The following is a 26,051-nucleotide window of genomic DNA, read 5'->3' on the forward strand; positions in this document are numbered from 1 at the left end:
TATTGATTTTCGGAAGTCAGAAACTCAATTAAGTCTTGGATTTGTTTTTGTTTTTTTGGCGAAATTTCCACCCGATTTTAACAAGCTGATGAAATAAGATTTTAAATATATTGTTGCATACTGTATTAGTAGTTTCAAAACCCAATTGTATTTTTCTTGTGAAAGTAATCGCATTTATATGCGATTAAAAGAGGAGGTTTTTATACATCTTATGCATCAGCTTATAATTGCCAACTGTTTTGGCCTGTTTAAATATTTAAAACAAATTCGCACATTCGATCAAACAAAACATTTTTGGCTTATGAATATTTCAAATGAATTTATTTTAGCTTAATAAAATATTTTTGCGAAACATTTGTTTACTTTTCTTGCTAAATTATTTAAATGAGCTAATAGTTTATTCGTCGGACTCATTAAATAGCGATTAAATGTTTATTATTTCCATCAAATGCATCTCTTTCAAGTCTCGTTTTATCTTTTGCGAATTAGCATTTCCGAGAAATTTTCATTGAGGATTTCCATGTCATAATCTGATTGACGTTATGCTTTTTGTTTAGCATCCGAGGGAATTAAATCTTCGTAATTATTTTAGACCGAGCATAAATTGGCTACCACAAGCTGTCAGTTTCTCTTTCGGAAAACTGAACTTGTGCCTGTGCTAAGCATTTTCCAGCTTATCGTATTCATCTCGCTGCAAGTTCCCTTCGTATTCATGGCCATGTTGCCATGTTATGTGGCGGCATCAACTGCCAAGGATGCCAGGGGTTGGTTTTCGCAGCACTCACAGCTCATATCCTGGGCACCAGCGCTTCCATGCTGCCATGACGACAACTAGTTGCTGCTTTTGTTGGCCATGTAAATGTGCAGCTTTCGTTACAGAGACCACATGCAAAGTTAACCACGGAGCTCTGCCCATGCATTTATGCGCAAGAATCAACAGGAGCTGCCGAGCTGGGGTGCTGGGGAGCTGGGACCTGGGATTTATTGATTGGTGATGCAGGTGCACACACTCACCCTTGTCCTGCTACACTGATAAAAAAAAGCAATAAATCCAAGTATTACATAATCTATTTATATATATTTCTCCTTTGATTTTTACTATTTAAAAGCTAATATTATATAATTGAACATTATTCGGAGTAGATTTTAATGTATAAAGTATTTTTATTTCAATTTAAAATTAGAAAAAAGAAGAAAATCCACGTAATACAGGCTCCATTTTTAATATTCTTAGCTTTGGTTTTCATTCCTTGCGGTTTATAGTAATTTTTAATATGAAAACTTTTATTAGTTACTAACTTAACTATATTCGGCTAAAATTTAATATCTAATAATTTTTTAATTTAAATTAATATCACATTTAAGTTGAAAATAATGCCTATGAAATAAATAGGAGAAATTTTATATATAAAATTTATTGCATTAATTCAAATATTAACATATAAGTGTAGTGTACAGATATACAAACAGATAAATGTCCTGGCTTTGCAGTTGACTGCTCCTCCACATTGTTGTGTATTGTGTGTGTGTAAATTAGCAACGAGCAGCGAACAACGAACAACAAGCAACATCATCATTAGCAGCAGCTGATGCTCCTGTTTCTGCGCCTTGGTTGCCATATTTCATGGTGGCAACTTCTGATGGCTGCACAATAAAATTTAATTAACAGCAGATGGAGGATGATGATGAGGATGTGGATGAGGCTCAGGCTGAGAGCTCCCTGTTGCATGCAACAGACTTGTGCAACACATTGACCTTTGCCAGCCAGCCAAGTGGTAAAAACAACTTCATTAAAACTGACAACGAGAAGAGATGGGAGATGGGAGATGGGAGTGGCCCATCTAACTTTTGCAGCATTTTCCTATGCATTTATTCATTTCATTTGAAAAACAAATATTTGCACCCATTCTGTGAGAGCTTTCTGTAATGCCAGATAGTTTTCATATCTCTGCATTTAATGAAATTCAGTTCAATCTGGCGAGTAAAGCGAGATATCCGAAATCCAGGCCAAATGCAAAAGTCATCTCGCATCGAAATTGGTTTTTACATTTTTCGCGCATTTTCACATTTTCAAATCAGCTTGCGAATGCATTATTAATTAGTTGGCCGTTGCCATGACAGAGCGGAGCATTGAGAAGTACGATATTTCAAATGGATATGCAGTGCTAATGCAATTTCCATGTAGAAAGGTCAGGAAAAATTTCCTACGTATTGCGTATACGCCACGGTGGCCGCTCTATTTTCGGCCAAATGGAATGCGGCTAACCTCTGGCTGCTGCCGCTTTACATCATGCTCTGCGGTTGATTTGGCACACAAACCGCAATTGTTCAGAGATATATAGCTATGGATATATAGCTAGGCTCTCTATTGAATTAGTGGATGCAATTTGAAAAGAGCCCTGCAAATTGCTTTTTTATCCGCTATGCAAAGCGTAATGAAATTAAAGCCATTTGTTTGGGGTTATATGTTAAATGAAACCTTTAAAGCCGTTTTTGATTTAAAAGCTAGTCTTTTGTTTCGTATACTTTCGTTATTTTGCTGAAACTTTTCTTGCTAGAAAGTTACGGTGCAATTTTCTCTGACAGGTGAAAACACGTATGCATTCTTCTTTCCCTAGGCTTTAACCGAAAAATCTCTTGCTGACGTCCTGTGGCTGTCGGGATTTTCGTATTCCGTACTCCATTCCACAAATATTTGGTTGATCCCTTCGTCATCCAGTTTGAAAGTGGAGCAAGGTTTCTTTCCACTTTTACACTCACTGATAAAAGAAATGGAAAGGTAAAAATAAATATATGGCTATTAAATTCCATATTTATATATCATATAAATCATAAACAAATGGAATAGTAAAAATTTTGAATACAAAAACATAATATTAAATACATAGCATACTGAATTACATATTTTTTTGTTAAAAATATTAATAATTTAAAAAAAGTTCACATTCATATTTACCTATAGTAAAAAAGAACCTAATTAGATAAAACTCAAATCGAGCTTTTATTTACTATATTTTTTTTATCTGTGCTGGCACATAACTTTGCACATGGCCAAAATTCATAAAGATTGGATGACTGCGTACTGAAGCTATCCAGTGGATAGTTTGATACTTTTCCTTTTTTTTTCTGGCAAACCAAGGATAAGTGCGAATGTGAGCTGGAAAAATAATTGCTGTTCTGAAATTTAAAGCGCCCCGATTCCGACGTCAATTTAATTTCTCAAATGGTGAGGGCAAATAGCAAACAACTTGCAACTAATGAAAATGCACTTAATTTGCGCCACGCTCAAGTCGTTTGGAACAAATTGCTGTCTGCTGGGTGCGGGGCTTTGTTAACGTGAACATATTGCCGACATAATCGAGTATCAGAACAGTGAACCAGAAAGGAATGCCTTGAGCCTTGAAGACAAGGCTCCTTTCGATGAAGGAGATATCCTTGCGCTCGACTGAATACGAACTTTTACGAGTTATTTTCCCCTGCTATTTTTTTGGTACGCTCCATTTGGGTTGGGAAATGGTGGGGAAAAGCGTAGGAAAATGCCACTGAAAATGCAGTTGCATCTTTGCAGCTAAGCCCAAAACTTGTCTGTCGTTTTAAGCGCCGCAATTACTGCCGACAGGCTCACAACGCACTTTATACCATAGTATATAGTATATGTGAGTGTGGCAGTTACTGTTGCATGTGGCTGCTGCATTTTCCTCACACTTTTCCCTCATTTTCCCTATTGTCCCATAAGCCAGAGACTTATACCAGTTTTCAGTTTGAGTTTCCGTCCAGGGGATTAAGTTGTGCTAAGTGGAAAACAGTTGGGCTGGCGTAGATTAGAGATTTTACTCGAAATTGGTTGCCGAAAATTGGGACAGAAATTGAAAGTAAAACGCTTGGGGCTTATTCCTTGTCTACTCTTTGCATAGCAACATTTTGAATAGGCATTTCATTGAAATATTAAACCAAAGTATTTATCAATATTTCACAAATACTTTGAATTTTATTGCAAAGCAAAATACAATACAATACAATTCACATAAATGAAAATTTCACATGTGGCTTTAAATAAAATTCACTTAAATTAAATTAAAGAAAATAATTTCAAATAAAAATTGATACTATAAAATTATAAAACTGGTATGTTTATTAAGATTTCACAAAGTAATTGGAATTTTATTAATAAAACTATAAAAAATAATTTTTCAACAAGGCTTTTATTAAACTTAAATTAAGGCATACATAAAGAAATGTTTTTATAAAATATAAAATCCGTCAAAGCAAAAGCAATAAACGTAAACATTATCCACAAAAATACCCATAATTTAATCGATATAGATATAAAAAAAAAGTCAAAAAAACATTTTTGTTTATTTCGTGCAAATGGCAGGCCACAGGAAATAATAATATTTTGTGTGTACTGGTTATGGCATGTGAGCCTTTTGATAGCATTATCTGTGCTCTCTAAAGCTTTCCTGAAATCAATGAATTTGCGGACTCTAGTCTGTCATATTTAGTAGATTTTAGTGGCAATTCAATTTTGTGGTGGCACAAGATTCCAGTATCGGTTCGGAACACTCATCAATACTTCAGACTGGCCAATATTATGCGATGTCCTGTCGAGTTAATTAAACTTTCCGAACTGAAGGCTTTCCATGGCCAAATGAAGATGTAATTAAGAGATAAGACTGGAAACAATGGGCACACACACACACATGGGCACAAGATGAGTTACGCCCCCTTTCTCAAGATGCCGCCCACCTGAACTTTACCCATGGCAGGGCTTCAATCTCGAAGTAACGAAGAGGTCGGAGGTCCTGAAATAAGCAATCGAGTGGAAAAAAATATATTGAATGGCCAATGAACCAGACCAGGCACTCCAGACAGTCCCCTCGTATTTTCCACGCTCCCAATTGGCAGGAAAAATTGCAGACAATCATGGGCAGCCAGGGAAAAGAGCAGCTGGGAAACTGACAAAAGCGTTGCTAATGAATAATACCCGTAATCATCGTTAGGATGCAGGCACATAAAAATATAGAACAACAAAGAAGGGAATATAACAATAAACTGGTAGCCATAATCAATGGCCTCGACTAGATGGTGCTCAGTAGAGAATACAAATAATCGCGAAAAATACAAAATGAAAATGAATACAGACAATTTAATTCAATTTTATTTTCATTATATAAAGTCAGCCTATAAAAAGCTGACAAAATGGTGAAAAATACTTCAATTATTTTCATCATAAATTGTTTATAATTTAATCTGTAAGCCAACAATAATTTTAAGAACTTTTATATCAAGTATCTTTATGCTAAGCCATAAGTTCTTTATTTAAAGAATTTAATGTGCAAATATGACATGGAATTTGAATACGTTTTTTCAAGCTTTCTCCCAAACGTTTATCACCAAATTTAATAGGTTTATTAGCCCGCACTTTTGTGCCCTTTTGAGATATATATCCCGATCGTAAAGCTGCCATAATGGGAATCCAAATCGCTGTCTGGCGGCATTCTGAAGGGTGCCCAAAAAATGTCATAAAAATTAACGTGCCATCGTAAATATCTGGGCGTTGGGCTCGACCCCGGTATATATATATACATTTATATATATATACATATGTTATATTTGAGTGCAAATATGCGTAAAATTGTTCAGAGGACAACCCATGCACAGCAGTTACAGTTGTAGATTTTGGCACATTAAAATAGAAGGAAAAAAAGAGGGAAAAAACAGGCAACTGGTTGCTAGTCTTTCCTTTGAGTATTATTTCCCCCACATAAATATGGCCTGGAAAATGGGAAAATGTTCTAGGTTTTTCTTCCCCCAATTTGGCCGCAAGGCAAATCCCTGCAATTACTTTGTTGCCACTTTGTTTTTGGCTTTGCCCGTTTGAAGTTCCCAATTTTGTGGCTTTCTATATGCTTGCCCTTGGCAGCGAAACCATTAGAACCATTTAAATGGTAACTTGGGCGCAAAAACTAAACCCACAAGAAAATGTTCTCACATGTTGCGTAATGTATGTAAATGTATTTATTTGAAAAAAGTGGAGAGGGTGAGGGAGGGAATCCTTCGGCAAAAGCAAATAAATGTTAATTTAATGTTAATATTGTTTACTTCGCCCACGCCTTGAAGGTGGAACAAAAGCCAAAGTCAAACAGATATGGGAAACCAAAGTCATGGAAGTGTTTCTTGGCCTGCGGCAAGTGTAAAAAACATACGTACATGCAAAATTCATTGAGCAAAATGTTGGGGAACAAGGGCCAACAGCTGCTCTCGATTGCCAGCATGGGTTAAGGGTTGGGCCTTTGGGGTGTTAATACCCATTCCATTCGAGAAATAGGACATGTGTAGGCGTGCGGAAATTTAATAAGAACTGGATTTTTATGTGCCACGCATACGCAAATAAGCGTTTTGGCCCCACACACACACACACACACACACACACACAAAACACACAATACATACCAGGCAAATGTGTATTTATGTGTTCCTATTGCGATGTTTGGCCTGCTGTAATCACGCTCCATTGGGCGTCTCTAATTTGGCATTAATACAGCTACCCAATCCCCTGCCCCTCGTGACCCCTGACCCCTGACCCCAGAGCTCGCTCGAGTGACCTCCGAGCTAATGATTTGATTTATCTAACGGAGACCGCACCAATAAATTGCCTCACCTGCGTTGCATACTTTGCGGCGCCACTGTAATTGATTTGGCTTGTGGTTGGGCCAAACAAATTAGGGTCAGAAATCAAATATTTCTTCATTATATGTTTGCTGAGATCGCAATTGTTAACCCACACTTTTTAAAAAATTATGAACAATTAAAATTTGTTTTTTTGTATGTCATGAATTCTTGCAAAAGATCATGAGACTGAAATATGATTGTTTATAAGCAGAGACTTGGATATACTATAATATAATTTTATAACCCAAATTAAAAATTTGAAATCAAATAATGTTACCATTGGTATTACCATCCAAGGAGCCTTGTTATTGAAATCTGAAAACTTCCCAACTAAAAACCCACATTATCTCTCTGCCACTTGTTCTATACGAATATAATTTTTTGATACCAAAACAAAATTTCCAGTGAAACTAACCAAATTTCTGTATCAAAAACTAGGACAATGTCTAGCAAAAAAGCAAATAATTTCACACCTGCGAACTTAGATGATTTGGCCAACCAGCTTTTTGATAAGACCAAACAAATGAGCTTGTCGATTAAGGATCAGCGCAAATTGCTGAAGGAATATTTGAGTGCCAAGATAGAGGGCAGCGATGAAAGTGAAAAAGAGGAGGAAAGTGATACTGACTCTTACTCTGAAAGCGATAGTGATTCCGAGAACGACTCTTATTCCGATTCAGAGGATGATTCCGATACCGAATTCGATGAGGAAACGGAGGAAAGCAGCGAAGAATCTAATTCTTTAGATGATGATAGGGAAATAACAAAACCTACTAAAGCAGTTACTCAAATGAGTGAAAAAAACCTGGCTGCCAGTCTCGTTGATAAAAAAAAAGGTAATGAAATTTCTACCAGAGAACATAAGCATTCTAAAAGCTTGGAAACTAAACTCGTGTCCTTGAGTCAACCCACCTCCCGCATTCAGCATCGAACTACAATGGCTGGTGGCTTGGTAGCTGCTCCAATTCGCAATTCCTTGCCTTTTAACAAAGAAGTAAAGCTGCCATCTAAATCAGAAATCAAATCCTGTCAAATAGCCAACAAAGTGACACTCTCGCCACGTGCGGAAGACCAAAAACCTCTAAATAAACCTAGTGTCAACTTAAAAGCTGGTGATTTCTCCAAAGAAATTAAACAAACCACAATTAAGCTTGCTGATCCCAGGAGTTAATTTTGTAACTTTATTTATTTAACTCATTTTATACTTTGTAATACAATTAGTAAGTGACCTTGAAGCTTAAATAAATTATATGTATGATAACAAACTTATTTTTACTAAAAGCTCTTGCTTGTCTGCCATTTATACTTAAAAATACTTAAGAACTTTTAGTAAACTGGCTGCCAATTTTGGGTGATGCTTTTGAACTAAAAAATGTAATTTTAAAGATAGCTGTGTGATTTAAAACCATAAAGTGTCTTGACTTATTTATTATAACTGATTTCTTTAACCAGGAAACTTTTGGCAATTCCTCCTTAGATGTTCCAGTTTATTCCATTACGAAGTGGCGCCGAAACAAACCAATTATAACCATTAGAGCTAACCACAATAGCACATAATTCCGCCAATTTAAATTAATAAACTATCGAGAATGTAGGTCATATTTAATTTGACATTTTTGGGACTCTACTTTCAAAAGCAACTTTAATTGGACTCTGGGGGCTGTCAGGTGGAAACTTTTGTGGTGTCAAATATTTGACCTAAGTTTGCCTTCACTTCACCGATAAACTGGGCGATTTTGTCAGCCAAATGTTTTGGTGAAAGTTTGCGGAATAATTTGCAGTTGTTTTTTGGGCTGGCCCGTTTTCTATCGTTCGGTTGTACTTTGGGTGGCCATAATTTATGCAAAAAATCTAATGAATTTTTCATGTACAACACAGCAACGGCGGTCGAGCAAAAACTTTGCGCAAATTAATGAAAATTCATGAGCGAATCCTGTATTTTTGGTGTCCCTCCTTCGATTTTTCCCCCCCAACTCCCCCTTCCTCTTGCCACGCCCCATTTAATGGGCACAAATTAAAAGCTGCCTTAACATTAATGAAAACCAAAAAAGCGAAAAAGAACGGAAGAAGGAAAGTGAAAATGAAAATGAAGGGCACGTCGGCCGGAAAATGGTGAAAAATGTGGCCCAAGCAATAAGCAATCAAGATTTGTGTGTATTCTTTTATGGCAAATTGGAAAAGTAATTGCACATAAAATTCATTGAATCGCAAAGTGTTGACGATGACTGCAACTTATTTGTATTTGTATTTGATTTATTAATTTATTTTATTAAGCAAGTTAAAATACTTTTAGGGTTTTGTTTTTGTTTTATTTTATTTTTTTAATTTTTAATTTAAATATTAATCTGTATACATTTGTTACATAGTTTTATTTTCTAATAATTATTCCATAAAACTGCTATTGCTTTATTGCTATTTATAAAAAATGTTCTTATTCAGCACAAGCTTTTGCACCTTGAAGGTATAAAGTTAATGGTGCTTTGTGAAATTGCTTCGGCTTCCTCGGTAGTTATAAATCAATCAATTTCATTTCAATTTAGTTTATTTTGTATGCTTTTAAAGCCAATTGCAATGGATTTGCATTGGCATTGAGTTTGGTTTTGGCATAAATCCATCTGAAATGAGGGGTGGTGACTGATGCCTTTTGGGGGTTAACTTAGGATGCAATTGCTGACTTGCAGTGAGCATAAAAGCCGCAGGCTGGGAATCAAAGGATGCCTGGCAACCTGTAAGCCCGAGGCCAGCAATCAGTCGTCATATTTGGAATTTTGATTTCGATTCGGATCCCAAATGCGTATTCGATTGTGGGCGTGGGCTTCAAACTACTGCTGCAGCTCGATTTCCATTTCACTTTTGGCCCTGCAAGAGTTCAGGTCCATTTCAGGTCGCTTTTGGAAACGGAATTTCTAATAAATTGCACAGAAAGTGCACGGGTAGAGGTGGAGAAAAAGGCAGAGGTCACATTCAAAGGACCTCATGAATGAAATGCAAAATTGATGTGCCAACCGGACTTTACTGGACTACATTTTACCTGTACCGAAAGCATGTTTATCATGCTAAGATTGAGCGGAGAACACGTATATTCAAATTGAAACAAAATAATGCCACTCACTGTCATCATTCATTTTAAATTGAAACTGGGGATAGGATGCCCAACTCATCCTTCGCATTTTCAAGCGTAATTTGAACACGGCTCGATGCAGATGACCAAAGCAGATTCTTGGTAATGAGACAAGCAAGTTCGTTAGGAATTTCATTGAAAGCAGTGAAAAAGATTGGAAATTTGTCATTCACACAGACAACAGATAATGAACGAGCAAAAAGCTCTTGGGAACTGTGTGCCTGAAAATTTAAAGTTTTTGATTCACAAGAGACACTGCTAAAGTAGAGATTTAAAATCGGTGAATAAAGGAAATAAGCTTTTTAAAGCATGTTTTAGGCTTAACTATTGTTTAGGAAAATATGAGATAAACTACTTAATAATATTTATATTTTAAAAAGTATTTTTTCTGGCAAATTCATTTAAATAAATGCATTATGCTTAAAAAAGAAAATAAATTGCAGTCTTGATGCTGAAGACTAAAAGTGGTTGTGAAAAGGAATTTAAATAAGCTATCAGTATTTATTATCCAATTTAAATCAAGTTTATGTTTATTGACAATTCACTTTTTTAAGACATATTAATTTCTGACAGATGTATTGTATAAATGCATGCTAAAATAAAGAAAATAAAGTACATAAAGGATTTAATTTCATAACTTAAGGCGACATTTGAAAGTAATGATTAATGAAATACAGCCTTGAAGACAATATAACTAATCTTTACAATCTTTAGCTTCAAGCATGAGCAGTCACTTTTGATTGCATACTTTGAGGAGTCACCGACCACATCTCTTTACTTTTGGCAATATTTTTTTGGTTTCTATTGCACATGCCTTTCAAAGCTCTTCACATCTTGTTTATCGGATAAACAAACAAATTTTTCGACAGGTACTCAACACATATTTGAACAATGTTGACATCCAGCAGTCGCTTGTTGGATGAACCATAAACAAATAAACATTTTTGTTGCCTCACAGAATGGAAACCGAGTTCCCTTGCCCCGAAAACACTTTATCTTTCCTTTCCGGGCCTGGTCAGAAGTGGCACTCAATTTATTAGTCCTAGGCTGACGAAGGATGAGGCGTCAAAGTGGCTGCCATAAAAAGTTTATATTTATGCTGGACGTTGAACTAGAAACAGAAAACCATGGAGCCGCCTAATTGCGTGCCAAATTTGCTTGGGTCACTGGCGTCGGTTGAGGCCAGAAATATTTGTTTAGAAATGTGGCTAGATAAATCAACGAAACCACCACCACCCGCACTCAGAGAAAAGCCAGAGACAGTTGGCATACCAGAAGGACAAGCTCATCCTCCTAAATTCCTCCCTCCGATTTCCATAGACCCCAACCCTTAAAAAAAGCGACGTCAAACGTGTTTAAAATTTATGAATAAAATGAGTTCGCATAAATCAAAGAGCCGGCGGCGTCACAGAGAAAATGAAAAACGGCTCAGTGGCAGCAACATGTTGAGGGAAATTGCACAGAACAAAAATTACATATACAACGTAATATTTTTCGAAAATGACTAAAACTTATTTTAGGCTTTACAAATAAGTAAGGTATCAAAATTAAATTTACATCTTAAATATAGGGGGTGCTAAACAAATCAATAGGCTTTTAAAATTACTATGGAATAGTAATACTATGAAATAGTAATAACATGCAATAAATTTGTAAGCCTAAAATTCGTTTAAATTATATATAGGAACCTATAAAGAAATACTTGATATAATACTTTTCCACTGTTTTAAAGTCGTATAGAAAGGATTCTAGCTTTTAAACTTGAGTTCTAGTAGATGCAAAGCCGTGGTTTGCTTGTCATATGGTCCCGAAAAATCCCTTTGAGCTTTAGAGTTACTTCTTTCGTGTGAAAAACACTCTATTTTTTCCATCTGTGTGGGGCTTGTCCTGCCAAGAGGAATGCCCCACTCAAAGGAATGTGGCTGCAGGACCCGCTGGAGCTGCTGGAACTGGAGCTGCTGTGAAATGCCGCCGCTTATTTACACTTAATAAAGCTGCAGTCTCAACTAAGCCGCGGCAAAAAAAAAACTAAAAAAAAGGGGGAAAAATACAGAGGGAAAGGCAATGCATCCTTGGTGCGTTTTTATTTGTTTGTCATTCTGTTGGCGCATGTGTGCGATGGCATTAAACGCTTAGCAAGTCAAGTAGGCAGGAGCGACTTTAATGCATAAACAGGCGCCAAGGCTCCAGTTTTGAGTCCTGCGTCCTGAGTCCTTGTTATGCTGCCCTTTAACGAGCTGTGTGGCACACTTGCATCATGTTTGTTTTGCCATTGGCCCTGCCATTTGGCACCACCCCATTCCCTGGAAAAGTCCCCTGGAAAAGCCTTGTCGTTGTCATGATTAATGTCCTTTGTTATTATTTATTTTCTTTGTGTCGCCTACCCTGACAGTTGTTGTTTCGCCTTGTTTCGCCTCGTTTTGCCCCAGCATTGACACGTAATGTCAACGCAAACGCCAGTATTGTGCCCCGCGGGCGACTTTAACGCATCTCTTTTTTATCCTTATCCTGGCTAAGGAAAATTTGCTTTTATGTCTCACAACATCCTGACTGGTCTGGTAATTGTGTGCTAAGCACAAGTAATTTTTTTTGGTAAATGTACAATGTATCCATAGCAACATTTCAATTTCAACTGCCTTTCATTTGTAGAAATAAGATGTTCTTGAAATAAAATAGTCTTGAATGCAAATTGAAAGGAAGTCAAAGGGCTTTCGAAATTTGTTGTCTAGTAAATCAGTTATTAACTTTTGTTGTGTTTAAATAATTAAATTTCTTAAAGCCCTTTGAATTTAAGATCCCTTTTTGTGACTTTTATCTTGCTATTAAGATAATTAAAATTGTAAGCAGATTTACTCTTTGACAAATCTCTTTTTTTCCAAAAAGGTTGTAAGAAATTGTATTTTTAAGATTTAAAAACCATTTTTAAGATTCCTCTCCAGCAAAGAATTATATTTTCCGATTTTCCAATTTTCACCGCGTCAAAAGCAGAGAAATTTTGTATAAATAAAAGCATTGGTAAATATTTCACCCTTCTCTTCCCAATCTAAACGTCATTTGTGGGCAATACCCAAATGAACTTTGTCCATTTTACCTTTTAATCTGTTCCCTGATTATGTTATACAAAGTTCCACAAAATCCAACTAGTTCAAGTTTTGAGTGTCCCATGAAATGTGTGTGTTGGCACACTTTTATGACAACACTGCTGCTTTCACTTTGGCTGCTTGGGGTAAATTCAGCACGTAATCAGAATGCGGACATTCGTTATTGTCATTAAAGATGTCGGCGGGCTCTCAACGCTCAACGCTCGCCTCCGCACATATATACATATAAAATATTACACATACCACACGTTGGCCGCCTGGCCAAACCACACGTGCCTGCGACGTGGCCCGGATGACAGGGGGGAAAAATGTCGTTATGAAATGAAAATCTTTCATTTTTTTGCCTTCTTTAAATGCCTTGACCCCAAAGCAAACAGCAGAAGAAGGACCTGGACGAGAGTAAACATCCCCGGCCAGGCGGAAAATTCCGAAAGGAGCTTCCTTTTTTAACTATAGTATGTGTAGTGGGTGCGCTGGGCCGGTGGACATCAATCAAAATGCAGGGGCTTCCTGTTGCCCACGACAACCACAACCACAATGCTCTTGGAATTTTCAATTTCGCCTTTGGGGGCGGCAAAATTTATTAAATTGTTGCGTCTCCAGTGTGTTTCTGTGTGCCAGTGGCATAATTTAGGCTGTCCAAGATTTCCCTACAGTGGCGACCCTGAGCAACCAAGTTGCCAGCCAGCCAACTTATCAATCAATTCCAGGACAAGCACAAAAGAACGAAGGACCCACTTGCTCCCCCCATCACAGATTTTGATTTGTTGATTGGCAATAACGATGAATGCAGGCCACGATTCTTTGCCATTTCCTTCTTGCGGTCGAGGTCTTCACTTCTCATTCCCTATTGGAAAGCGTTGCATAGCGAATCGCATCGAAAACGCCATAAATAATAGTTGTTGCATCACGGAATGGTAGATAGTTTCTCGGCAACGGGGATTTTGTTGCCGTAAAAGCTTTTAGTTCTTTGGCTCTTATTTTTATTGCCACGCTCGATGTCCAGAAACGCATTTGCGTGGCTCAAAAATGGCGTTAAAATGGCCTATGAATGCTGCACGTAACGTAACATTGCGCATACGCCGTGTGGTCTTATCACTCGTCGGGGAAGGGACAACAAAATAGAAAAGGTAAAATCGAAAATAAGAAAAACAATGCAGGCCGGCTTACCTGCACACAGAAAAAAATTATAAATAAACATACAAAATGGTTACTATTTTTTTAATGAATTTAAAATCATGTATTTTTCGTGAATTTTTTTCGTTTATAACATGGTAGAAAAACTATTTACTTTGTCGTTTTCAAAAAGTAAAATTCTGAATTACCTTCTACAAAAACCCTTTTGTTGGAAATGTAAGTGTCTATAAATAACTTCTTTATAACTTTATCCAAAAAATAATATTAAAATACCGATAGATAAATAAAAAAAAAATGATGCAAAAAATTTACCATAGTTGAAAACCCATTTTATTGTGACAACTTTTATTTTTGTGTGTATTTAAGCATGGGTGAACTACTATTTTCATAACAGTTTGATAGTTAATTTAACTGTTTTATTTGTTTTATATTATTTCTCTCTGTGTGGACAACAACGTCGGCCATGAGTTCGCATATTTATGAGCCGAGTCCGAAGGACCTGCAAAGCGTCCTGATCCCTCGGGACGATTGGTCTCTTCAGGCCGTCAGTCTTTTATTGCAGAGGGGAAAATATACCAATTAGAACGCTCACTTGCCGCACTGCCCATCTGATTTAATTAGTTTCTATTTTCGCGCTGCGCTGCCTTTAATATTGCTTTCCGTCTGGCATTCAGGTCACGTCTCTGCTGGCCTATTGATAAACAGACAGACGACCTCTTTCGCCGCCACATTTATTGACTGTTTTGCCAACGTTTTTCCCAGGACTTGCCATTTCTTTCCCAAGGAAAGCAGACAAAGTGAGCGTTTATGGTGCTTTTGCTTTTGCCCTTAGCTGTTGCTCTGGTGGAGTGCACTTCAATCTGTCGACTCGACAATGCTGAAAGGGCTGAAAGGGATAGGAAGGACTCCATATGGCCAAACAATGTAGCCACTCGACTGCTAACTACACAGAGAATAAAAATCTAGTTTGCCGCACTTGAGCCCAAGAGTCATTAAGTATTTTAAAGTGCAACTTGGATGGCAGGTACTTAAGTGAAAAATGGCAGACGCATTTTCCACTTAAGTTTTTAATAGTCTTACTTTTATAACAATAAGTATGATGAGATGAGTTGATAGTTTGCTGTTTAATTGAATCAATTTTAACATATGGGGTGTTTAAAAACTGTATTCTGACTAATTAAAACAAATAGACCAAACTTAAATTGTTACATAAGCTAAGTTTTTTATGGTCTTACTTTTATAACATTACCAATGGTGGGAATTAAACCATTAAAGCAAACCAAATTTGTCATAAGCTCTCTATAAAAATATTTTCATTTAAGAAACAACAAAATAAACAAAGAGTCATAAAGAATTGTATAGCTAACTTAAGTACAAAAATTCCTTTTAAACTAATCTGATTTTAATAATGGGCTTTTTAAGAAAACATATTGCTAAAAATATGTTAATATAGTTTTCTTCCTACAAATAACTTGTTGAAATTGGCCAGTAAATTGGTTACTTGCCCTGCTCATTTTTTCAGCTGCTTGATGAATTCATCAGTCCATCTTTTCCCTACCCAAGCAAAGTCTTTTTTTTCTCGAAGTTACTTCATTTCTCGGCTTTCATGGAGCTCTTATCAACAAGGGACCGGGATTCTCAGACCGTTGAGATTAATATTCGCCGCCCTTTTTGCCCTGCCTGCAATTATTCAGCAATTAAAAACAAAACAGCCAGAAATGCGGGATTCGTGGGTTGGCAAGGAAAAAGAAGGGTGGTTGTGGCAGCTAAATGAAATTGCTTTGGCTTAATTAATGGCCAACGAATGTCGAAGCGTCGTCGCCCTTTTCGTTTTCGGTTGTCACAGGGCAAAGTTAAAGCCAGGCCAAGACCACGAAAACTGTTGACAACAAAGTTCCAAAGTGACGCCATTTTTGGGCGTGGGTTTTGGAGCACGACAAACAGGACGAACTGAACGAACAGGACGAACAGGACGTGCGTAACACACATGATGCTAGTCCCCTAGAAAAGCAGATGGAGGCAAATTTTTCACTGGCAAATTCCCAATGCGATGCGGGCGTTCTCCTTGACGTCACATACAGCTGAGGTCATTATAATAGTAGTGGAACAATATAAAGTGTTAAACAACATAATTTTAAGGCATAGGACAACTTTTTTTTTAGTTTAATAAGCAAAATCTTCTATGTTGTTATTCGTTTATCTGCACTTCGTATTTAAATTTATATGCTTGATATTTTTTTTAAGTTAAAAATTTATAAACATTTTTTAATTATTCTAACTAAAGATAAATGCGGATTCTTGCGCCACTAAGTTTATGGAATAATATCAATAAAAATATAAACGAAGTTTTTAGAAGTTGCTTTCGAACTATTTTTATTGCTAAACTACTACTAATATGTTGGCCGCAACCGTACATGGAGACACGCTAACAGACATTTGACTAACGGGCAAAAGAGGATATATTCGGGCATCCTCCGGGCCAGGAATTTGTAGTTGTCTTCAGGACTGTGTGTGTGTGTGTGTGTGTTGGCCATGTGCGACATGCTCATAAAAAGCGTTTATTTTAGCCAAGAGTCAAGCAAGCAGGAAAAACAGGGGGTGGGGGTTGGGGTATGAGTAAGTATCTGGGGATATGGGTATATTGGGGGTGTCGAGAGTCTGCTTAGCGACGTAATGCTGATTTGGCTCTTACCACATCATTATGTCTCAACTAAAAGACAGCTCTGCTCAACTTTCCACTTACCAGCTCATAATGGCGTCGCTTAAACAACTCTTTCATGTACTAACCAAAGACTTTTTTTTCTCGCTTTTCTCTCTACTTTCTCCACAGGCTGCCAGTTTGTTAGGACGCTATGCATACCGCACTCCGAGGTCTGCTACGATGGTGAGTAAGATATAAGAAGTAAGATATAAGCTATAAGATAAGACGGCTACACCCAGTTAAGATGGTCTTAAGCCCCCGATTGTGGTTATCAGTCAGTATGAGTCAAAAGGGAGCAAAAGGATGCCAAGTTCGTGCAAATTGAATTTGCACACCATGAGAAAGGGATTAGTTCCACTGGTATACGAATAACTTAAAGAGCTTAAATACAACCACCACTAAGTTCTTGGCATTAGGTATGCCAAATGGCAGCTTACGTTTAGTTTATTGGCTTTTATTTGGAAAGAAATACTTTAATATGCCGGAAAAAAAAAACCCAATTTAAGTATGCAAAATATGATGAAAGCTTAATGTTTTTTTATTCATACTAGAAGTAATTAGCTTCAACAAGTCATTATTTAGTATTTTAATATATTATATATATACAAGTTGGCATAAATTCAAAAATAATAAGTTTCAATATTTATTATTTATTTGTTTTGTGTATTTTTATTTGAGCAGCATGAAGTATCTCAGTTGGAAATTATTTGCCTTTGGTTGAAAATAATCAAGCTTAAGTGAAACCAAATATGGCAAAGCAAGCTTTCTTAATAAAAACTAAAAGAAAACTTTTTGAGTTAGAAATTAGAAATTAGTAAACTTAATGAACAAACTAGTATTTAGGTTGTTACCTGAAAAGTATAAAAGAGTCTTATTTTTAAATGCAAATGGATAAAAATCATTATAGAAAAACTTTTGCTTTATAAGCATTTCTTCATTTTCTACATTTTAATTTAATATCCTTTGAATTTTCAATTATTAAAAAGCACTTGCTTTTAAAGCTGGCAAATTAATATAATTTCATTTTTGTCCTATGACTGGTCTTTTAAATATATACATTTTTAGTTTAAATCTTTATATAACATATTATTATAAGAATTAAAGTACAAATTTCTCCAGATGTGTTAATTTTTACTTCAAATCACAAAGGCTTTCCCTACATTTTATTTTATGGACTAAAGTACAAATCTCACTACAGGACTTACTTTAATTGCTTTAAGCACTCCAATCCCAAAATACAATAAAAGCCTTCACTGTCGATTTCCGCCGCCATTATTCACTACAGTAGCCGAAATGCATCTTGAGACAAAAAAAACCCCATTTTGTGTGGGTTAAAGGGCGAAGAGTGAAAAGGCATCCAAGCTGAACTCTGGCCCCGGGCATATTATTCGTATTTGCAGAGCTCTCTTCAGTGCTTCGGTTCAAGAGTTCACACGGAACGACACCAAAACAAAGTGTGAGATTTCTAGGAGCAGGATCGGGGTAACCAGATTCTAGGGGCACACAAAGTGTAGGAACTGGCAGTGCATTATCGAGAACACACTCAATTACTTATGTAAGCACGGCGGAGGGCTAGAGAACAATTGGAAAAGCAGCTCCAGCTGCAGAACTGGCGGAAAAAAAAATGCTGCGAAAAATGGTGAAAATTGCACTGAAATGGTTGACCTCAAAAGGGGCGGTATAGGGCGAAAAGGGGCGTGGCATGGCATGGCATGGCACTCACATGTGCGGACTGCAGTTGTTGCAGTGGCAGTCGTCCGCATGAGAAGCATTTACATTATGCAAATTACGTTCGAGACAAGCCGCAAGGATATGCATTTAAATGGTCGTAAATCAGAATGAAAACAAAAGGTGCTGATGGCAGTATGAGGAGTAATCCGGAGGAGGAGGGAACACTCTACTGAACGAACCATTGTAAGAGTACCGCCATTAATGCAGTTACATGCCCTATTAATATCGGCACTAAAGATGACAATAGCGCATGTAAAAGAGCTCACAGTTCGTTTACGACCGAAATTCGGCAAGTGCAATTAGGGAAATGCGGAGTATACAGATGGGAGGATAAGACCTGTACTCGTAATTAACTTTTACGATCAGATAATGACACAATATGGGGGAAAATAAATTATAGAATTCTGGGCAAATAAAGGGTAGATGTTTTTAATGGTATAACTTTTGAGTTCCCAGGAATGTATTCTTTATTGAATTACATTTTTCATTTAAGACAATATTTATTTTTATTTTATTTTTAATTTAAGTTGTTACTATACTTCCGACATTCAATTTTATTTTTAAAAGAGTGAAATCAAAGAACTTCAACCATTCGTTTAAAGTTTCTCTGTCAACTATGTGAAAAAGTTTGAAAGTTTGCTATAACTCAAGAGCAAAATAAAGTGTGTATTCTTAAGTATGAAGTGAACGTTTTCAGTTGATAAAGATAAAAACAAGAAAGTATAACGAAAAACAACTAGTCCAATGGCTTCACTACTTGTTGTATAAAAAAGGAAATAGTAAAAGTAAAGTTATGGAATTAAATGTACTGGTTTTGGTTCACTTTTCTGCAAACATTTTTTAAAATTAAAATTTCATTAAATCGCTTAGAAAATCAAAAGAAAATCCAAGAGTGAAATTTCATTAAATTGCTTAGAAAATCTACAGAAAATCCAAGAGTGAAATTTGAATGCAGAATCGTAGATTACTAATCCACAAACCGTAGGAGGTATGCCTTTTTAAAATCGGATATCTGAGAGAAAAGTTATGCAATTAAAGGAACTGGGTTGAGGTCATTTTTCGACAAACATCCATTTTTGGGAAAAATTGAAAGGGGTACCATCATCAAAATTTCAAAAAAATCGACCCGAAATTACAAGCCAACATTTAAACGCAGATTTATGGGAAACTAATCCAAAAACCTAAAGAATTAAGTCTTTTCCAAATCGGATATCTGTAAGAAAAGTTATGGAATTAAATGTACTGGTTTTGGTTCACTTTTCTGCAAACATTTTTTTAAAATTAAAATTTCATTAAATCGCTTAGAAAATCTACAGAAAATCCAAGAGTGAAATTTGAATGCAGAATCGTAGATTACTAATCCACAAACCGTAGGAGGTATGCCTTTTTAAAATCGGATATCTGAGAGAAAAGTTATGCAATTAAAGGAACTGGGTTGAGGTCATTTTTCGACAAACATCCATTTTTGGGAAAAATTGAAAGGGGTACCATCATCAAAATTTCAAAAAAATCGACCCGAAATTACAAGCCAATATTTAAACGCAGATTTATGGGAAACTAATCCAAAAACCTAAAGAATTAAGTCTTTTCCAAATCGGATATCTGTAAGAAAAGTTATGGAATTAAATGTGCTGGTATTGGTTCACTTTTCTGCAAACATTTTTTTTTAATTTAAATTTCATTAAATCGCTTAGAAAATCTACAGAAAATCCAAGAGTGAAATTTGAATGCAGAATCGTAGATTACTAATCCACAAACATTAGGAGGTATGCCTTTTTAAAATCGGATATCTGAGAGAAAAGTTATGCAATTAAAGGTACTGGGTTGAGGTCAGTTTTGGACAAACATCCATTTTTGGGAAAAATTGAAAGGGGTACCATCATCAAAATTTCAAAAAAATCGACCCGAAATTACAAGCCAACATTTAAACGCAGATTTATGGGAAACTAATCCAAAAACCTAAAGAATTAAGTCTTTTCCAAATCGGATATCTGTAAGAAAAGTTATGGAATTAAATGTGCTGGTATTGGTTCACTTTTCTGCAAACATTTTTTTTAATTTAAATTTCATTAAATTGCTTAGAAAATCTACAGAAAATCCAAGAGTGAAATTTGAATGCAGAATCGTAGATTACTAATCCACAAACCTTAGGAGGTATGCCTTTTTAAAATCGGATATCTGAGAGAAAAGTTATGCAATTAAAGGAACTGGGTTGAGGTCATTTTTCGACAAACATCCATTTTTGGGAAAAATTGAAAGGGGTACCATCATCAAAATTTCAAAAAAATCGACCCGAAATTACAAGCCAACATTTAAACGCAGATTTATGGGAAACTAATCCAAAAACCTAAAGAATTAAGTCTTTTCCAAATCGGATATCTGTAAGAAAAGTTATGGAATTAAATGTGCTGGTATTGGTTCACTTTTCTGCAAACACTTTTTTTAAAATTTAAATTTCATTAAATCGCTTAGAAAATCTACAGAAAATCCAAGAGTGAAATTTGAATGCAGAATCGTAGATTACTAATCCACAAACATTAGGAGGTATGCCTTTTTAAAATCGGATATCTGAGAGAAAAGTTATGCAATTAAAGGAACTGGGTTGAGGTCAGTTTTGGACAAACATCCATTTTTGGGAAAAATTGAAAGGGGTACCATCATCAAAATTTCAAAAAAATCAACCCGAAATTACATGCCAACATTTAAACGCAGATTTATGGGAAACTAATCCAAAAACCTAAAGAATTAAGTCTTTTCCAAATCGGATATCTGTAAGAAAAGTTATGGAATTAAATGTGCTGGTATTGGTTCACTTTTCTGCAAACATTTTTTTTTAATTTAAATTTCATTAAATTGCTTAGAAAATCTACAGAAAATCCAAGAGTGAAATTTGAATGCAGAATCGTAGATTCCTAATCCACAAACCTTAGGAGGTATGCCTTTTTAAAATCGGATATCTGAGAGAAAAGTTATGCAATTAAAGGTACTGGGTTGAGGTCAGTTTTGGACAAACATCCATTTTTGGGAAAAATTGAAAGGGGTACCATCATCAAAATTTCAAAAAAATCGACCCGAAATTACAAGCCAACATTTAAACGCAGATTTATGGGAAACTAATCCAAAAACCTAAAGAATTAAGTCTTTTCCAAATCGGATATCTGTAAGAAAAGTTATGGAATTAAATGTGCTGGTATTGGTTCACTTTTCTGCAAACATTTTTTTTTAATTTAAATTTCATTAAATTGCTTAGAAAATCTACAGAAAATCCAAGAGTGTAATTTGAATGCAGAATCGTAGATTACTAATCCACAAACCTTAGGAGGTATGCCTTTTTAAAATCGGATATCTGAGAGAAAAGTTATGCAATTAAAGGAACTGGGTTGAGGTCATTTTTCGACAAACATCCATTTTTGGGAAAAATTGAAAGGGGTACCATCATCAAAATTTCAAAAAAATCGACCCGAAATTACAAGCCAACATTTAAACGCAGATTTATGGGAAACTAATCCAAAAACCTAAAGAATTAAGTCTTTTCCAAATCGGATATCTGTAAGAAAAGTTATGGAATTAAATGTGCTGGTATTGGTTCACTTTTCTGCAAACATTTTTTTAAAATTTAAATTTCATTAAATCGCTTAGAAAATCTACAGAAAATCCAAGAGTGAAATTTGAATGCAGAATCGTAGATTACTAATCCACAAACCTTAGGAGGTATGCCTTTTTAAAATCGGATATCTGAGAGAAAAGTTATGCAATTAAAGGTACTGGGTTGAGGTCAGTTTTGGACAAACATCCATTTTTGGGAAAAATTGAAAGGGGTACCATCATCAAAATTTCAAAAAAATCAACCCGAAATTACATGCCAACATTTAAACGCAGATTTATGGGAAACTAATCCAAAAACCTAAAGAATTAAGTCTTTTCCAAATCGGATATCTGTAAGAAAAGTTATGGAATTAAATGTGCTGGTATTGGTTCACTTTTCTGCAAACATTTTTTTAAATTTAAATTTCATTAAATCGCTTAGAAAATCTACAGAAAATCCAAGAGTGAAATTTGAATGCAGAATCGTAGATTCCTAATCCACAAACCTTAGGAGGTATGCCTTTTTAAAATCGGATATCTGAGAGAAAAGTTATGCAATTAAAGGAACTGGGTTGAAGTCATTTTTCGACAAACATCCATTTTTGGGAAAAATTGAAAGGGGTACCATCATCAAAATTTCAAAAAAATCGACCCGAAATTACAAGCCAATATTTAAACGCAGATTTATGGGAAACTAATCCAAAAACCTAAAGAATTAAGTCTTTTCCAAATCGGATATCTGTAAGAAAAGTTATGGAATTATATGTGCTGGTATTGGTTCACTTTTCTGCAAACATTTTTTTTTAATTTAAATTTCATTAAATTGCTTAGAAAATCTACAGAAAATCCAAGAGTGAAATTTGAATGCAGAATCGTAGATTACTAATCCACAAACCTTAGGAGGTATGCCTTTTTAAAATCGGATATCTGAGAGAAAAGTTATGCAATTAAAGGAACTGGGTTGAGGTCATTTTTCGACAAACATCCATTTTTGGGAAAAATTGAAAGGGGTACCATCATCAAAATTTCAAAAAAATCGACCCGAAATTACATGCCAACATTTAAACGCAGATTTATGGGAAACTAATCCAAAAACCTAAAGAATTAAGTCTTTTCCAAATCGGATATCTGTAAGAAAAGTTATGGAATTAAATGTGCTGGTATTGGTTCACTTTTCTGCAAACATTTTTTTTTAATTTAAATTTCATTAAATCGCTTAGAAAATCTACAGAAAATCCAAGAGTGAAATTTGAATGCAGAATCGTAGATTACTAATCCACAAACCTTAGGAGGTATGCCTTTTTAAAATCGGATATCTGAGAGAAAAGTTATGCAATTAAAGGTACTGGGTTGAGGTCAGTTTTGGACAAACATCCATTTTTGGGAAAAATTGAAAGGGGTACCATCATCAAAATTTCAAAAAAATCGACCCGAAATTACATGCCAACATTTAAACGCAGATTTATGGGAAACTAATCCAAAAACCTAAAGAATTAAGTCTTTTCCAAATCGGATATCTGTAAGAAAAGTTATGGAATTAAATGTGCTGGTATTGGTTCACTTTTCTGCAAACATTTTTTTTTAATTTAAATTTCATTAAATCGCTTAGAAAATCTACAGAAAATCCAAGAGTGAAATTTGAATGCAGAATCGTAGATTACTAATCCACAAACATTAGGAGGTATGCCTTTTTAAAATCGGATATCTGAGAGAAAAGTTATGCAATTAAAGGAACTGGGTTGAAGTCATTTTTCGACAAACATCCATTTTTGGGAAAAATTGAAAGGGGTACCATCATCAAAATTTCAAAAAAATCGACCCGAAATTACAAGCCAATATTTAAACGCAGATTTATGGGAAACTAATCCAAAAACCTAAAGAATTAAGTCTTTTCCAAATTGGATATCTGTAAGAAAAGTTATGGAATTATATGTGCTGGTATTGGTTCACTTTTCTGCAAACATTTTTTTTTAATTTAAATTTCATTAAATTGCTTAGAAAATCTACAGAAAATCCAAGAGTGAAATTTGAATGCAGAATCGTAGATTACTAATCCACAAACCTTAGGAGGTATGCCTTTTTAAAATCGGATATCTGAGAGAAAAGTTATGCAATTAAAGGAACTGGGTTGAGGTCATTTTTCGACAAACATCCATTTTTGGGAAAAATTGAAAGGGGTACCATCATCAAAATTTCAAAAAAATCGACCCGAAATTACAAGCCAACATTTAAACGCAGATTTATGGGAAACTAATCCAAAAACCTAAAGAATTAAGTCTTTTCCAAATCGGATATCTGTAAGAAAAGTTATGGAATTAAATGTGCTGGTATTGGTTCACTTTTCTGCAAACATTTTTTTAAAATTTAAATTTCATTAAATCGCTTAGAAAATCTACAGAAAATCCAAGAGTGAAATTTGAATGCAGAATCGTAGATTACTAATCCACAAACCTTAGGAGGTATGCCTTTTTAAAATCGGATATCTGAGAGAAAAGTTATGCAATTAAAGGTACTGGGTTGAGGTCAGTTTTGGACAAACATCCATTTTTGGGAAAAATTGAAAGGGGTACCATCATCAAAATTTCAAAAAAATCGACCCGAAATTACAAGCCAATATTTAAACGCAGATTTATGGGAAACTAATCCAAAAACCTAAAGAATTAAGTCTTTTCCAAATCGGATATCTGTAAGAAAAGTTATGGAATTAAATGTGCTGGTATTGGTTCACTTTTCTGCAAACATTTTTTTAAAATTTAAATTTCATTAAATCGCTTAGAAAATCTACGGAAAATCCAAGAGTGAAATTTGAATGCAGAATCGTAGATTCCTAATCCACAAACCTTAGGAGGTATGCCTTTTTAAAATCGGATATCTGAGAGAAAAGTTATGCAATTAAAGGTACTGGGTTGAGGTCAGTTTTGGACAAACATCCATTTTTGGGAAAAATTGAAAGGGGTACCATCATCAAAATTTCAAAAAAATCGACCCGAAATTACATGCCAACATTTAAACGCAGATTTATGGGAAACTAATCCAAAAACCTAACGAATTAAGTCTTTTCCAAATCGGATATCTGTAAGAAAAGTTATGGAATTAAATGTGCTGGTATTGGTTCACTTTTCTGCAAACATTTTTTTTTAATTTAAATTTCATTAAATCGCTTAGAAAATCTACAGAAAATCCAAGAGTGAAATTTGAATGCAGAATCGTAGATTACTAATCCACAAACCTTAGGAGGTATGCCTTTTTAAAATCGGATATCTGAGAGAAAAGTTATGCAATTAAAGGAACTGGGTTGAAGTCATTTTTCGACAAACATCCATTTTTGGGAAAAATTGAAAGGGGTACCATCATCAAAATTTCAAAAAAATCGACCCGAAATTACAAGCAAATATTTAAACGCAGATTTATGGGAAACTAATCCAAAAACCTAAAGAATTAAGTCTTTTCCAAATCGGATATCTGTAAGAAAAGTTATGGAATTAAATGTGCTGGTATTGGTTCACTTTTCTGCAAACATTTTTTTAAAATTTAAATTTCATTAAATCGCTTAGAAAATCTACAGAAAATCCAAGAGTGAAATTTGAATGCAGAATCGTAGATTACTAATCCACAAACCTTAGGAGGTATGCCTTTTTAAAATCGGATATCTGAGAGAAAAGTTATGCAATTAAAGGTACTGGGTTGAGGTCAGTTTTGGACAAACATCCATTTTTGGGAAAAATTGAAAGGGGTACCATCATCAAAATTTCAAAAAAATCGACCCGAAATTACAAGCCAATATTTAAACGCAGATTTATGGGAAACTAATCCAAAAACCTAAAGAATTAAGTCTTTTCCAAATCGGATATCTGTAAGAAAAGTTATGGAATTATATGTGCTGGTATTGGTTCACTTTTCTGCAAACATTTTTTTTTAATTTAAATTTCATTAAATTGCTTAGAAAATCTACAGAAAATCCAAGAGTGAAATTTGAATGCAGAATCGTAGATTACTAATCCAC

The 26,051-nt window shown here is 35.2% G+C and overlaps 2 protein-coding genes across 3 annotated transcripts in view; both read left to right on the forward strand.

The window, feature by feature from the left end:
- Window positions 1–26,051, forward strand: part of LOC108134961 (receptor-type tyrosine-protein phosphatase N2) — a 64,576-nt gene that overhangs the window by 20,771 nt on the left and 17,754 nt on the right. For both annotated transcript variants that reach the window (XM_041710543.1, XM_041710542.1), the window contains one exon: window positions 16,862–16,915. In XM_041710543.1, the coding sequence (XP_041566477.1) occupies window positions 16,862–16,915 (54 nt within the window). The remainder of the gene's footprint in view (window positions 1–16,861; window positions 16,916–26,051) is intronic.
- LOC108147989 (bifunctional lysine-specific demethylase and histidyl-hydroxylase NO66) lies at window positions 7,006–7,933 on the forward strand. Its single transcript, XM_017274804.2, has one exon. It carries the CDS (start codon window positions 7,115–7,117, stop codon window positions 7,841–7,843), a length of 729 nt encoding a protein of 242 aa, XP_017130293.1. The 5' UTR covers window positions 7,006–7,114; the 3' UTR covers window positions 7,844–7,933.

Source organism: Drosophila elegans, unplaced genomic scaffold (genome assembly GCF_018152505.1).
Source record: "Drosophila elegans isolate 14027-0461.03 unplaced genomic scaffold, ASM1815250v1 contig_814, whole genome shotgun sequence".
Lineage (NCBI taxonomy): Eukaryota > Metazoa > Arthropoda > Insecta > Diptera > Drosophilidae > Drosophila > Drosophila elegans.